Source organism: Austrofundulus limnaeus, unplaced genomic scaffold, assembly GCF_001266775.1.
Source record: "Austrofundulus limnaeus strain Quisiro unplaced genomic scaffold, Austrofundulus_limnaeus-1.0 Scaffold26, whole genome shotgun sequence".
Taxonomy (NCBI): domain Eukaryota; kingdom Metazoa; phylum Chordata; class Actinopteri; order Cyprinodontiformes; family Rivulidae; genus Austrofundulus; species Austrofundulus limnaeus.
This window is the reverse complement of record NW_013952428.1, coordinates 4728-20700: the sequence shown is the minus strand read 5'-3', so window position 1 is coordinate 20700 and position 15973 is coordinate 4728. Positions and strand designations below refer to the sequence as shown.

The 15973-nt window shown below is 39.0% G+C and overlaps 1 protein-coding gene across 2 annotated transcripts in view; it reads left to right on the top strand.

The window, feature by feature from the left end:
• LOC106515062 (contactin-4) overlaps window positions 1-12630 on the top strand; it is a 116128-nt gene extending 103498 nt beyond the window's left edge. For both annotated transcript variants that reach the window (XM_014004675.1, XM_014004674.1), the window contains exons 19-23: window positions 1748-1863; window positions 6206-6392; window positions 6472-6584; window positions 6669-6837; window positions 10647-12630. In XM_014004675.1, coding sequence (XP_013860129.1) covers window positions 1748-1863; window positions 6206-6392; window positions 6472-6584; window positions 6669-6837; window positions 10647-10738 — 677 coding nt within the window. In that variant the 3' untranslated portion in view covers window positions 10739-12630. The remainder of the gene's footprint in view (window positions 1-1747; window positions 1864-6205; window positions 6393-6471; window positions 6585-6668; window positions 6838-10646) is intronic.
• Window positions 12631-15973: the final 3343 nt, after the last annotated feature.

The following is a 15973-nucleotide window of genomic DNA, read 5'->3' as shown; positions in this document are numbered from 1 at the left end:
AAATAATTGTTATGGGCAGGTTACAATATAAAAATGTTTGTCATAATCACGTCTTCTGATTATTTGACAGGAGTTTTACTTTTTAAATGTAAATGTATTTAATTTAGTCACAATGTAAATACAATAAAAATTAAACCAAGATTTAGAATAATTATCGTTTTGATACTTTCATTGGTTATGTCTGACTGGGCCTCGTGTCACTTTATGTTCAATAAACTGGGCCCCGAGGTCAAAAACGTTAAGAACCCCTGATCTAAAGCACTAAAGCTCAAATTACGGAACTAATTTTATTTTTTGTGCTTTGGCTAATATTTTTTCCATCTGATTGTGAAATTGAGCTTTCTAAAATGATGAACATAATAGCGCTAATTTAAATATTTCTTCATATATTGACCTTAATTATTTTTAGCCGCAGAGGGAGAAAGGTGTCTCAAGTCATTAATGCAAAATGATTGTATTTAAACATCAATTCCTGAGATGTCTCTTTGTTCTCAGAGGCTATATTCTCTGGCTGACTGTTCTTCTGGCTCACAGTTTTCATTTGAGAGACAATTTACACAATTCTTTGTGCTTACGTAGCAGAAGGCAATTGGAGCTACGTCACTGGGCGACACTCCCAGTCCCAGCTCTTCTCCACCTGTATGTGGTTCTGCTGGTTCGGCTTTGACCAAATGTGCCTCCAGGTTTCAACCATGCAGAACCACGCTCAGCCGTGCAGTTTGTACTCCCTCTCTGATGGTTCTGGGTAAAAGCGAGTACAGCACTCTTACGATTTTGACGTCAGCAGAATGCTGCCCGTGGATTAGCTCTTGGATTGATTGACAGAGGAAAGGCGCGTTGCTTGTGCAAACTTCCTCTAGGAAAGAGACGCTTTTGGCCATCTTGGGAAAGACAGAATTTGCAAACACTTAATGAAAAGAAGAGAAGGAGACGAAGCCGAGCAGATATCCCGTGAGGTTTCGAACAAACTGGTCACCCATGGTTATACAAGCACTTGTAAAAAAAAAACCACAGTAACTATAAATAAATAAATAAAGACCGAACGGTAAAACCACAACAATTTTTTTTTGTTTTTAAACTCAAATGCGTTGTGAACATTTCGCCCTTAATCACGCACACACAGTGAGGGACACACACACATCTCAGCAGAACAGAACAGACCCGAACCAGAGTAGAGCCGTGCTCATGGAGAAGGGGTGGTAACTAGAATCATAACACAAGTAGGAAAAAGTTTAAATTCATGCTCTTATTTTGAAGTGAAGACAGTATTTTGTCTTCCATGTTTTCATTTCATATGCACATATTCTGGCAATAAAACTGAGGACACCCATAATCATTGTTTTCTACTTCATAATCATTTCAGAAAAACTAATATCAGAAAAGAATGCTAGGGACAAGCTAAGATGTTTTGTTTGTTTGTTTAAGTTTTTTTTCTTTTTGGGGGGGGGCTGAAAAAGGCTTGGCTAGGAAAAGAACTTGGCGCATCACTACCATGTGCTGGTGTAAAAAGAGAAAAAAATCAGAGTAAAGATCTGGGTTGATGCTGGATTAAAATTGGATTTCAGATGGGTCTGAACAACAGCTCTGAGCCTGTCGCCACTTCTATTTCCGTGCTTGCTGACAGTTTGATCCCATATTCTTCCTTCAGTTGTTCTGAAAAAGCAAGTGGCTTTTATGAAACTGTTCTTTTTCCTGTCTGAGGGGGGTTATCAGAGCTATTCCTAAAATCTTTTTCCATCAACTCCAGAGCCCAGCCGAGCTCCCACCAGGGTTCGGGCCAAAAGCCTCTCTGCATCTGAAATTGAAGTCTGGTGGAAAGCCCTGCCCTGGAACGCCAGCAGGAGAAGAGTGCTGGGTTATGAGGTAAGGGCTTTGTGTGAATGCATATGGCAACTGGTGCTGCTGCAGCTTGTTCTCTTCTATTATTGATAAGTGTTGCAGAGTTGTGCACCTTGGGCATACGAGATAATAGCTTGATGCATGCATAATCGTTCAGCCTGGTCCCAAGCCTATGGGTTTAGCTGTGTTTGTCTTGTTGCTTACCTATGTAATGTAACTGCCCTTATTAGTGTACGATTGCAATACTCTAAGGAAAAGAACACTTAGCTTCTAATCCACATAACAAAGCTGTTTTAGACAGCAGCTCTGTGCCTTGCTTAGTTCTTGTCTTCTTACTGCTGCTCCTTGATAAAACCCTGATCTTAGAAAAAAGGTTATTTTTAAAATTTATCATAATTAAAGAAAAATCACTAAATACTGACAATAATACACAAAAGAGCAGAAAATGAAAAAAAAACTAGAAATACTCCTAAAGAAAGGTTGATTGTCCCTGCCCAGGGGCGGTTCTAGGGGTGGGGCCACAGGGGCATTGGCTCCAGCTGAAATCTGATTTGCCCCCTGAAGTGCCCCTGTCCTGTCCCTCATCTGTCCTTTGCCTGAGATTGGTGAAGGTGTGTGCAGTTCCATGTCCAAACACTAGCGGCGCTAATGAGTCAAATATGAAATTCCAGCATGAATCAATCTTACAGAATTCTTCTCTTCTTAAGAAAATCTGAACAATCTTGCAGAAAAAGTCTTTCAACTGACAAATGATGGCTGCATTTTCTCATATATGTTTGAGAGCATTTTATCTATGTACAGTAAAAACACTTGTAAAACCGCTAAGGATAATTTACTGTTTAAGCTTTTTTAAATTACATTACATTACAAGTGTTTGAACAAATGACTAGTAAAAYGTATACACCTTACCAAAACCCAGAGACTTAAATGCAAGGATGCTGAACAAATACTTGGCCCCTCTATGAATATTGTGGCCCCTTACAGGAAAAATCCTGGATCCGCCACTGTCCCTGCCACTTTGTGCATCCTAGCAATATAAGTTTGTGCTGGAGATCACTGTAGTACATCCACACCCAATTTTAACTCAATATCTACAAAACTGGCAGAGTAAAAGTCATATTTTGTGTTTGTCCAGTTTGCTAGTAGTCATTTTGAGAAACATCCGGTTTCATGATTAGTTAGCACCAGTGGCGGATGCTGATCTTCCAAGGAGGGGAAGCTAAATTTCGGCCTACATCAAAAAATGTGTTGATTTATACAAGTAAAAAATGTTCCCAATTACACCAAAAGATCAATGATTCRATCGTTTCGCTGTCAATCAAAAAGTGATTCAGCCTCTGACAGATCATCCAATCGTCATACAGAAGCTAAGCGTCCAGGCCAGCCGAGGCCAGCCCACTGTCCCATTGACCCCCAGAGACACTGAACCTCCGATGGGCGGGACAAACCCCAGCATTTATCCAATGACTTGTCTCGTTTCGCTGCAGTCTTTGCTTTACTATTGAACTCTGTGGAAGCTCAGCGTCTGCTCTTTTTAAAGCACTGTGAAGCTACGGGAATGAGTGAGAGGAAAGCCGCGTCGTTACCAGTGATAAGGTAGCCTGGTTAAAACCAGACCCTGTCCATCACTTTGCTTTGTAAAAGGGTCTGGACTTGATGCATAGAAAAGTGATTCTTGCTGGAGGCGTGGCCTCTGCTGAAGCATGTGTGTGCATGGCTGTGACGGAGGGTAAGCTAAGAAGCTAACCGGAAATCGCGTGTGCTGAAAACAACCCTACTGAGAGGAGAAATATACCGAGCCGAACGAGACGACTGTAAATGAGAGCTGCTGCTTTGTCAAATTTAATTTAATTTGGAAGCCTTATCAACACAGACTGGCTTCATTCACTTCCTCCACTGCCATATGTTAAAATAACTAGCAGACACTGCGCAGAACATCAACGTCATTCAAAACTTCTCCTTCTGTTCTCTGATTGGCCCAGGTAAAATAAACTACAAGCAGACACTGCGCAGAAAATTGACGTTCTCTTCTCTGATTGGCCCGGCTAAAAATCTGCCAGCGAAATCCATCTCCAGGGGAGAAGKCCCAGACGGAGCAGTGAAGGGAAACTAGAATTGAGCAGAGCTGCATTGGAAGGCAAGGGCCAGGCTAGWGATAAGAAGCTGATTCTGAACAAAAGTTGAGCGAGTTGTAGCGCATATTTAGTCAATGACACGTACACATAACAATATATATTTGATCACTTAGTTTTTGACATTTTAGGGGAAGCTGAGCTTCCCTTGCAGTCTTAGAGGAATCCCCTCTGGTTAGCACTCAGGTGATTTTTTTTTTTTTTTTTTTGTGGATTCCTTTCAGCTACAGCCACGCTAAATTGTAGCTTAATATTTTTAAACTGACTGAGTTACATCCATTTGCACAGGTGTGGCAGGCAACTTGATTTTTAATAATTTGTGATTTGTTAGTATTACTTAATAATAATACAAATTTTAGCTCAACATCTGTAATAGTGACTATGCTACATTTGTGTGTTTGCCAAGGTGGCTGTGGTGGCCATCTTGAATTATTTAAGGGAAATTTCACTTAGCTTATGTAATGAGGATCACTGTAAGTTTATATCTTTAAAATGGATTAACATCAACTTTTTGTTTGAGGAAGTAGCTGTAGCAGTCATCTTGAGTTTTAAATAGAGAACATAGCAGTCTGCTAGCACTGTCAGTGTTTGTTGGGGTTTATTCTCAGCTACTACTGAAGCTCTACAGGGTCGGAGCTAGACCTCTTCTGCAAGGGGTAGCACAGAGGTGGTCAAGCTTTTATGAAGTGGGGCACATACAAATAAAGAAAAACACTCTGGAATTGAAAATTCAAGACAGAAAGAAGAAATTTTGTGACCATAACTACGAATGATAAAAAAAAATAAAACATACTAAATGGTAGTTGCAACATACAAAGCTGAAGATTAGTGTAGAAACAGCTGAATTTTTTTTTACCAAATTCTAAATGCTGATCCAAAATTTAAGAAGGCCACCACAGCTAACTTTAAAAGACTATAAATCAACTATTTTAAGACTTATTATGATGAAATTTGTTGTAGAGTATCTAAGAATGATCACATGTTTATTGTCAATGCTAATACCAAATGGGCGGCTGTAGCTGAGTGGCTAGGGGAGGCATCTTGTGATCAATGGATTGCCCAGTAGTGCCAGTGCATGGCAGCCCCACTTCTTTCAGTGTCCCCCTGGGCAGCTGTGACTACACTGTAGCTCACCACCATCAGTGTGTGAATGTGTGAACGACTGAAGTGCTTTGGAATGTAACTGGACTTGATAAAGCGCAACATAAGCTCAAGCCATTTACCATTTATACTAACCACTAATGTTTATATATATATATATATTACAATAGTACAGTAGTATCAGGGAACAGTGTAATAAAATCTAAATACAAATGTAAAATCCCAACCTACTTGTCAGTAATTTGGGGGTGGCACTTGGAGTGGCCAATCAGGAACCAGAGGTGGCACTTGCCACCCCTCTGGCTCTGTTCCTATGCTCCGTTAAAGTCTACTGAGATGTAGCCATTTTTGTGTTTGCATAGGTAGGTGTGGTGTCTGTTTTGAATCTGATGAACTGAGTCAATTGCAGAGGCCTTTCCAATAATTATGCTGGTGCAGATTCTTAGTCATGCATAACATTTTAAATCCTCCCAAAACTTTAAAAATCAAAACAACTGGACTCATAAACCTCTGACAATTTCTAAYGAATTCACTCAATTTTAAATAAGATTTTTTCCAAAAAGCAAAAGGTTTTAAAATAATTTTCTATTTTTCGCAATGTGTTATATTTAGGACATCCTGTGTCGAGACACTTGTTTTAATCTATATAAGGTGTAGCTGTGTGGATGCACTCCTCCACTGATATGAGACACAAACATACAGTGCATATATACACGGTAAACATATATGTAGTAAAAGTTGTTTAGAGGGGATAACAATTTGTGCCTCCATATAATTGTATTACTTCCAATGCATTTCCATAGCAGGACAACCAGAGTTTCTACTTTAACAAGAACATGTGACTCAGAAAATCTGTTATCCACAGGATTTTATTTATGTCTTATCTTTATTGCACACTTTAGCATAAAACCTAAACTATAACACATCTGATGTGTAGAACAGAGTCACACATCACACAAGTCACACAGTGTGACACGCTGCTATTGCTTGTTTTCAGACCAGTTCACATCTTCCACCCAGATGAGTTCACATATCCCTGTTTTCAGTTTGCACCTCATTGACAGGGTGTAACAGAAAGCTTTTAAAGTGTCAGTCATGTTTTTTTTCTGTGGTTCTGCCGTGGCGCTTTTCAGCTGAGGTACTGGAGTAGAAGTGAAAAGGAAGACATGGCCAGCATGCAGAGGACCGTAGGAAATCAAACATCTGCTGTTATCGTCGGGCTGAGAGGCAGCACCACATATTACATCTCAGTGAGGGCGTATAACACTGCTGGGACGGGACCACCCAGCACCACCGTCAATGTGACCACCAAAAAACCACGCAAGTATCAAAGCAGAGCTCCTGTTGGCGACTCGGTTTTTTTTTTATTAAGGTCTCTAATGTGTTTTGCTCCTTGCAGCGCCCAGTCAGCCACCTGTTAAAGTAATGTGGAATACATCAAACTCCAAGATTATTCTGAACTGGGAGCAGGTCAGAGCCCTGGAGAATGAGTCAGAAGTGACTGGTTACAAAGTAAGCACTCTGTCACTTCATTCTATCAGAAAATTGTGTTTGTTGCCCTGGTGCAGGGGACTCCTGATTTAACCTYGTTTACAGGTGCTGTACAAGAAAAATCAACACAGCCAGCCCAGTGTCATGGAAACCAACACCACCTCGGTGGAGCTCACTCTTCCCACTGATGGGGATTATATCATCCAAATAAAGCCTTTCGGGGAGGGAGGGGATGGCAGCAGTAGCAAGCAGATCACCATCCCAAAGATACCAGGTTAGTGGAGAAGTTAATGCCTAACAATAGATGAACTGAATAATCTTCTTTCTCGCTGCCGCACAGAAGATTAAGGTTACTTATCTTCACCTGAAGAAATAAACAGTCTAGGAAATGAATTTGTTAGTTTTTGTGTTGCAGGTAACGCCTTTTGCGTCAGTTATCGACACACCAAGCATTTCCGGGTTCCCTCGGCGTCCGGTTTGGATGCGTCGGGATGCAAAATTTAGTTGTCTTTGAGTTGGGGTCCGTGGTTAGGGATCAGGGTTCATGGTTCATTTCAGGTAGTGGGGTCAGGTATATAATGTCTAGGGTGAATATTAGGTAATTTTAGGGTTTGGGACATGTAGGTGATGTGAATTTCCTACACTTTCTAAAAATGGTTAATATATGGATCAGGGTTGATGATTAATTTTAGGTACTAGGGTCAGGGACAGGATGTCTAGAGTGAATAAAGGTCATTTTAGGCTTTGAGACAGTTAGTTTCTGTGCATTTTTACACTTTCTGAAATGATGACAACAGATTCTGCCCCATCTCGTCAATAACTAACACTAGGGGGGTACCTGACGCGTCAAAACCGGACACATAGGGAACCTTGGAAAATCGTCAATATGTGACGAGTTGGGAGTAAGAATGGGCTGAATATACATACGTACAGACAGAAAAAAGACAGTACTCTCTGTCAGTTCTTGGGAAATAAGAATTTTTTTAAATTCACTACATTCACTAAATATTTAAATCTAATCTCAAGTGTTCAAAAACACAGCAGTTTTCACCATGTCAGAATTTATTTGACAAAAATTAAACCAAAATGAAGAAGCTGTGTGTAAAAAAAGTAGGAATTTCGTCAGTTTGCTGCACTGCACAGGTGTGCGTTAACACAATGCCAACAAAGACATCGGCAACGACCACAGGGAAGTAACTGTTGCTCAGTCTGGGAGGAGTTTAAGGTCATTTTGAAGTCATTTGGAGTGCATTTTACAGTAATAAAGATTAATCACCGGTGGAAAATATTTAGGGCTGTTGCCAGTCAAGAAAAGGTTAAGTAGGTCCTCTGCACGAGTTCGTCTTTAAGAAAACATTTTGTCTGTCCTCCAAGAGACTTCTTCAGTCTGAGGTGTTTCAGGTGAACTCAGCCTTATAAACACTGCCTCCACATGGACAAACAGGTTAGTCACATGCAAAAGAGGGCTAATGTGACTAAACAGAGCTATTGTTAGGCCAATATTTCCAGCAGTGGATGTCCCAGCAATTTCACACTAAATTCAGACTGTAGAATTGTCAAACAAATAACTAAAAGATTAAAAAAGCAAGAGCTTGTTTCAGACACTTCGGGTCAAAGTGATCAGGAAATGGTTGAAGTTCATGATAGCATGGCATAGCATAGACTTGTTTGGAAGACTTGCAAGAAAATTCTCCTCTCTCTGAAAAGCAGCACGGCTTGATTTTATAATGTATTTGCATAAAAAACACAAAATGTATGGCATGATGTCTGTTGAACTGATAAAATGAAAGTAGAGATGTTTATCCGCTATGCATAGCACCATGGTTGGAGAAAATTAAACAGCATATCAGCACAAAGACCTTGTGCAATCTAAAAACAGTGGAAAGACAGGCTACACACCAAGATTTAAGGTAAAAAGTAAAAGGTCCTTTAATAAAAGAATGGACCAGCCATTAAATGAGTTGCCTACCGGCTCGGTGACTAACGCACCTTCAACAGGGCAAATATCATATGATGAACTATTGATTATGAATATTATGATATTTGCCCTGTTGAAGGTGCGTTAGTCACCGAGCCGGTAGGCAACTCATTTAATGGCTGGTCCATTCTTTTATTAAAGGACCTTTTACTTTTTACCTTAAATCTTGGTGTGTAGCCTGTCTTTCCACTGTTTTTATCCTGCTTTTGCTGTCGACGGAGCACCACCTGCACATCACCGTTCATTGTGAGCACCTGTGCACCTGCCAATCTGGTCTGTATCTTACCTTGTGCAATCTGTTAAGCATGGTGGTGGAGGGCTGGTAACTTGGGCCCATTTTGTTGCAACAGAACTGGGGCACCTTGCATTCATTGAGTCGACCATAAACTCTTCTGTAGACCAGAGTTCTGGACTCAAATGTGGAGCCATCTGTCCAACAGCTGAAACTTGAACCAAACCGTTATGATGCAACAGAACAGTGCTGTCAACAGAATGACTCAAAAAGAGCTAAGGCTTTACAATGGTCCAGTCAACATCAGTGGGGGATGCCAGACATTTTTCTCAGGGGTGGCCAAACTGGGACAACTACTCACACAGGGGTGGCCAAACTGGGACCACAACTCACACAGTGGTGGCCAGGAAAATTACATCATTTTKACTTGAAAGTTTCTGCAGCTATTTGTGTTTTGGTCATTTCTTTATGTCCTYATAGGAAGTGACTACCTTATCAACATGGGCGTCAGAACCATTTTAAAAGYGGGGTGACMRACTGTTGGGGGATCTGGGGGTCCTCCCCCATAAAAGTTTGAATGAAATAGATGCCCTTTCCTGCATTCTGGAGTATTTTACCAAGATATTAAACATACTCTTACCTACATAAATAAACACTTGATTTAATAATTATTTCAGAGACAGATTATTCATTAAACTAGTTCCATCACTCTGTTTTAAACTCACTGCTACAGCTGAGATAAGGTTAATWAATGTGACACAATTTATCATATCCAATTACATTAGGGGTGGTTTTTACTTGTATTTTGTTTATTGATTTATTCTTAATTGTAACACGTGTCATTGTGCCAAATAATGATAACCCTCAGCTGCATGTTTAAAACTAATAATATAATAATTGCACCCAATGAACAGCAATGTTGATAACCACCAACAGTGACTTTAGAGGGGTGTTTCACTTTTTCTGGTTTAATGATAGGTCTACTTATAACGAAACACAGAGCATCATGCAGCCTTCGTAGCATAAAATGATAAATAAATAAATAAATAAATAAATAAATAAATAAATAAATAAATAAATAAATAAATAAATAAATAAATAAATAAATAAATAAATAAAACATTTGTCACCATAAGTCCAAAAGTTCACATCATAAGTCAGGTTACATAGGCATATGTTCTGTATATAAAGAAAACCATCACTTCCTTGTCTTGGTGATGTTTCAAACTGTTAAACACTGCCACCAACTGTTAAGGAGAATTATTACGCCCCTGAAGGTTGTTTCACTGTGTAAGGGGTGTGTACAGCAGGGTGGCCATTGGGGTGGCCAAAGATTTGTCTGTGGTGGCCATGGCTATCCCTGGCCACCCCCTGGCTCTGCCCCTGGTCAACATTCAGGCCTCAACCTGATTGAAACGTTGTAGTAGGACCATAAAGAAGCTCTGCTTAGCAAATACTGTATCTGACAATTTCTTGCTTGAAGCAAAACTATACCTAAAAAAGGGCCAAAACACCTCAACAGCCATGTGAGAGACTAATACAATCACAGAGAAAACAAGTGCTTTAAGTTATTGCTGCTAGAGGTTGATGGCCTGAACTCACACACAAATTTTCCTATTTAGCTTTTTTTATTATTATTATTTCATAATGACAAGATGGAATCATGTCCAACACACAAAACCCAAGAACTGAAGCAGGAGGACTTTCTTTTTTGTATGACTGCATAAAGTCTTTTTAAAACAGTGCCAATCATATCAAATCTTTTCAGCTTGAAATTCTTGAAACGTACTAAAAAAATGAAAAATAACCAAAACATCTCGTTTCCTCTGGCAGTAACCAGACTAACAGCTTTCTTTTTGTGCTACTATTTCAGGCCCCAATGCAGTGGGCTCAGCGTCTAAGGTCTCCACTCTGTCAGCCCTCAGTACAATAGCTCTGTCTTTCACAGCACGGACATCTTTATGACAAACAGCTCTCAGCAGACGTTGCATCTGATGTGGTGTCAGAAACACAGCCCACTCTGGTGTAACTAGATCCGTTCATTAAGATTTTAGTGAAAGAGGGAAGACTCTGAGGGGTAAAAATGAAAAGTGTGTCACCGAGAGGACAGATGTGGAGTGGCTTTCAGCACCCTGGCCAGGTAAAGGCGACTGACTGATGTCGTGACTATGTTGTTACCAAAGCAGCTTTCATATGAGAGAAATATAGAAAATAAAAAGGTCTTATATGCATCTTTTTGTATGACATGTTGAGCTTTTATAGATTTTCCTTTCCTAATGGGTTTGGAGATGGTCTGGGCTTGTTGGGTGAGAACATTTAAATGCATGGAAAATACTGCTGTTCAGTTTTACAGTTTGAAGAGAAAGAATATAATATGAGAGCTTTTCTGTTATCATGAATAATCAGATAATATCAGAGTGTTTGGTACCAACAAGACAGGTTTCTTTATTTTCAGACATGTAAATGAACTTCTAGCTGGTACGTCTGTGCATTTATAGTTCTATAATATGTCTTTTTTTTTTTTACCCAAATGGCATTTTTGATGTTAATGTCACCGTTTCTTTTTTGTTTGTTTGTTTGTTTGCTTTTTTTCTTACAGACTGTAAATATGGGGGGCAGCAATAAATCAATGCTAATGCTATACAATTTTAATATGAAAAATTGGAAAGTTCTTTTAAAATGTTTTTTCTTAATGAAATGTGTTTTCTTTTCATGTCTGCAAACAAGGGAAAAAAAGTTTTGTCAATTTTTGTTTTGCTAGAAAAAATATTGTCTTGAAACGCTGTAATCATTCCTTTTGCACAATGAAAGAGAGTGTAGAAAAGGACCCTTCAAAGCTTAGCCAATGTGCTGTGGTCTCTGTGTAAATCATGTCTAAAATTTTAGCTATGAATTAACCAAGACAGATAATCCACTTTGGCTCTGCATCAGTGGTAAATAGCTCATCTTTCGGATGATGTAAATAAATTAARTTAAATTGTTATATAGCACCAATTTACAACAAAAGTCATCTTAGGACAATACACAAAGATGTAACAAGTTCAAATGATAAAATTGCTGCTCTTCTAAACAAAACGTACTGGGCCAGGCATAGTTTCTGTGGAGAGATGAAGAGAGATCACAATTTTAATAAGTCATAATTACAAATACAAAAATGGAGAGCAGAGCAAGAAAAGACAGCAGCAGGATGAGGAAATGGGGTCAGTTTGTCCTCCAACAGTCTAAGCTTAAAGCAGCAGAACTTTGGAATAGTTCGCAAGTATCAATCAAACCTCAACCTCAATAGGATTTATCAAAGAAGAAAGTCTTAGGCAGAATCTTACGAGTAGACAGGTTGTTAGCCTCTTGAAGTCTGAATTTGACAGGGAGCCAATGGAGAGAAGCTAAACTTAGAGAAATATATCTTCTTCTAACTTTCATCAGAACTCTGGCAGCAGCCCAGTATCAGTGGAAGACTTTTAAGAGATTGTTGGGATATCAAGATATTAAAAAACTGCAATAATCCAGCCTGGACGTTTTAAAAGCATGGACCAGCTATGTGTGTGGATTGGTTATCTTTGGAACATTCTTTATGCGGTGTTTAAATGACAAATCCTGATCCAAAATAATTCTTTACATTAGTACAGTAAGCAGACCTAATACCATCCAATTTAAGTGAAACGCTGCAAAGTTTGTGCCTAAGATTCTCAGGTTCAAAATACATAACCTCTGGTTTGTCTGAGTTTAAAAGCAAAAAATGATTTGTCATTCTGTATGTGTTTATGTCTCTAAGACATGTATGGGATAAGTCTTGTGCCAGCAGGAACTGAGTTTGAATTACTCAGATTGAATCTGTAACCATTAAATTCAGTTTCAATTTAGTAAAATTCATTTTCAAACCAATGCATTCAATTTCAAATTCTGCACATACAGATTCAATCTGAGCGATTCAAATTCAGTTCCTGCTGGCACAAGATTTATCCCATAGACGTGCTTGTGATCATAGCAACTGATTGTATTTGTCAGGTTTCTTGGACATATACTCTATAACTAGCAGTGTCAGTATAACAACAACATTACTCATGGAAACATGTTTAAAGTAAAGAGTACTTGGTCTAAGCACTGTACACTGAGGAACTCTACAACTAACTCAGGAGTATGCAGAAGATTCATTACAATTCACTGAAAAAAACTGTACAATTAATCAATAGACCATGTGTTTGATGAAATCTCAGTGTCATCATCAAACAGTTTGAGTATTTGGACCCAAATGCCATTACTAAGATCCCATATACTTTACTAAAAATGCATTTAAAAACAGATATTTCTTTGCTCAGATGATGATGTTTTACACTCAGTTTGGACAGAAGGAATGATTACAGCGAGCAGTGAATGTCACTGTTAAAATGGTCAAGAAGTAGACAGTGTTCAAAGGAAAACTATCAAGTTCGGCTCAAGAAAAATGTTTAAAAGTGATCGGTGGCTCAAGACTTTTTCACAGTGCATGTGAGTCTAAATCTATCAAACGCTAAAGCATTAGCATTTTTATAGTGCTTGTCCTAAGGCAGAAGCAGTTGATGACGTGTAAAGGCACCCATACAACAGAAGAAGGACCAAATTATTGTTAAGGGCCTCTCTCCTGGCGTCCTATACTTTGTCCCTTGAACTGCACTGGTTGCCAGATATTTGCTACTGTCTCATGCACCTCAAACGTTCAGTTAGCCCTGTCTAGAGCTATTCTTTGCCTTCTGTGTGCCTCATCATATGTTCAAAATCCTCAGGTCCTTAAAGAGCCTTAACTTCTCATTTATATATCAAAAACATTAGAAGTGTAGAAGCAGCCGTGTTGATGTTTACATGCTGCTGAAATGGTATGTGTTGTTGGGAACAGGTAGAAAGATAGAAGCAACACTGCTTACTGAGGTTAGTTTAAATGGCTTTCTGCTGTTTTACATGGGATACTGGCAATATRTGAGGCCTGGTGCATTTTTCTAGGTGTATATTCTTAATAGAAGACAATGCTGCTGCTCTTTTCCTTTYCCCATAGTCTCCTGATGCCATGTAAGACTGCTGTGCCACTCAGAGTACAGTGCAGTCTATTTGCAGCTTGTAATCCAGTTAAATAGTTTGTAGTACTTTGAAGGGGAGTGTACTGTAGGCTACTGGGTTATGCTCAGAATCATGCATCAAGGGACATGTAATATACCGTTTTGTACACTTCAAATCATTTATATAAAGAACCTTTCTAAAGAGATGATTTACTTGGTTTTTATGTAATGACTGTTTCATATTGTAGGTAAATGTTGCTTGGCATGACTGTAACTTGCCGTCTCTCTTATGTTCACCTGCAAACCGACTGAATGGCTGTAGGAACATGCAAAGGTTCAGGCATTTGATAGGTTTGTGCATATCGTGTGTGTACCATGAACTCTGACCCATTAGCCCTGTGTCTAAGCCTCTGTCTCAGKCAGAGATGAACTGGTTTTGTTGTCCATTTAGCCCCATCAGACAATTCCTTCTGTTGCTGTTTGTTGTTTATACTGTGTGAATAAAGATCATTGATTTATAGAACAAGACAAAGTGGTCAGTCCATGAATACACACCAACACATTTACTACGTCGGGTACACAATCTTTTAAAATAAACCAGAAATCTAAAAACTATGCTTTTTTAAGGGACCTTTTTCATTAGATATTCTTAAGCTCCTTGTGAGAAGGAATGTTTCCAAACACCTTGTGCAATTCAAACTAAAATGGACTTTCATGCCCTGTTCAGATCTTAATTACCTTCTGTCTTGTGTGGTCCAATTGCAAGTGGTCAACTCTGACAGAGTACTCAATGCCTGGCAGTTACAGGTTTCCTCATTTTCTTTACACTTSTCAGAACAGTGTTGAAATTCTCAAAACTACTCGTTCAGTCATCACATCATCATGTCACATGGAGGTTCTCTCACCCCTTAAAAGAGCAGCGTCTCATTTGTTTTAGCAAGTTGCAAATTGGTACCATGCCAATGATTCTGTACAATTCTCTGTTTCCTAAGGACATTTTCAGTTGCTTTTGTCCTGATCCAAATGCATCGTGTGTGTGTCTGTTTAATGATCTCACTGCTCACAACATTTAGGCTTTAGTTCATTGCTTAAGTCTTTACATGCAAAATGGATGAGCAAGTCCTCATAATATGTCCAGTTTCAATTTCCCATTAGACTTTGCCTTTAATCTGTGCTGAATTGGTAAATTTGCTTCCAGGTGAATTCTGATTTTCATCCATACATCACAGAACATCTTGTCACTTTTGTAGACCCTCCCTATAAGGATCTCATCCCTGAACAAGAGAGTGGTCAGACTGGAGATGACTTATCAACACACATGAAAGTTTGGGTCAATGTTGGTTTCCATCGCTCCAGCTTCATCAGGCAATGGTTTGTGGCCCACAACAAGATGATTATGGAGTTTCTCTCACCCTATTCCTTAACCCCACTGAGTAATTTGTTTCAGCATGGAGGTACAAAGTGTATTGCCTCCAGTCACACGATGACCCTTCTGGCTGCCATGGATGCGATGCATGATGACAGTAAAAAAGATGTATGCAAAGGCTGGATAAGATGCTCTAAAAGATTCTTTCCACACTTTTTTTGTTGTGGCCCAACAGACAGGAACATCAGGAAGTGAAGAAAGACTTTTCTGTAATTCCCAAAGCACTGCATGTACAGTTTACCTTAAGGAGATTGTCTTACAGTCTGTTCACATCTCTGATTTTTTTTCTTTGTGCTCTGCAGGGCTGTATTTTCCTTTCAATATTTGTCAAGTATTTACAGTACAAACAGTAAAAGCATAAATGTAAATAATAATCATAATGCTTTACATTACACTTTTTCTTGGTTGCTTTAATGTAGTAGTCCACTCAAACTCCTCATTTGCAAAACAGTGACACTGATGGTCAAAGAGACACATTTGGGCCTCATGCAAGAACCGTTCGTACGCACAAATTTGTTCTTAAGTTGTGCGTACGAGTGATTTTGGAGAATTTGTGGCATTCACCAATGTTTTTGTATTCTAAGATTTTTTTCAGATACAAACAAAATTCACGAGTGGTCCAGACCTGTCGTATATTTTACCAGCAGTCAGTCTGCTGTTATCCAGACGGGTTTTCCTCCCTAATAACATTTTATTTCGTTATTTAGAAAATATTTCAAGTTGAAAATAAATCATATGTTGACAATA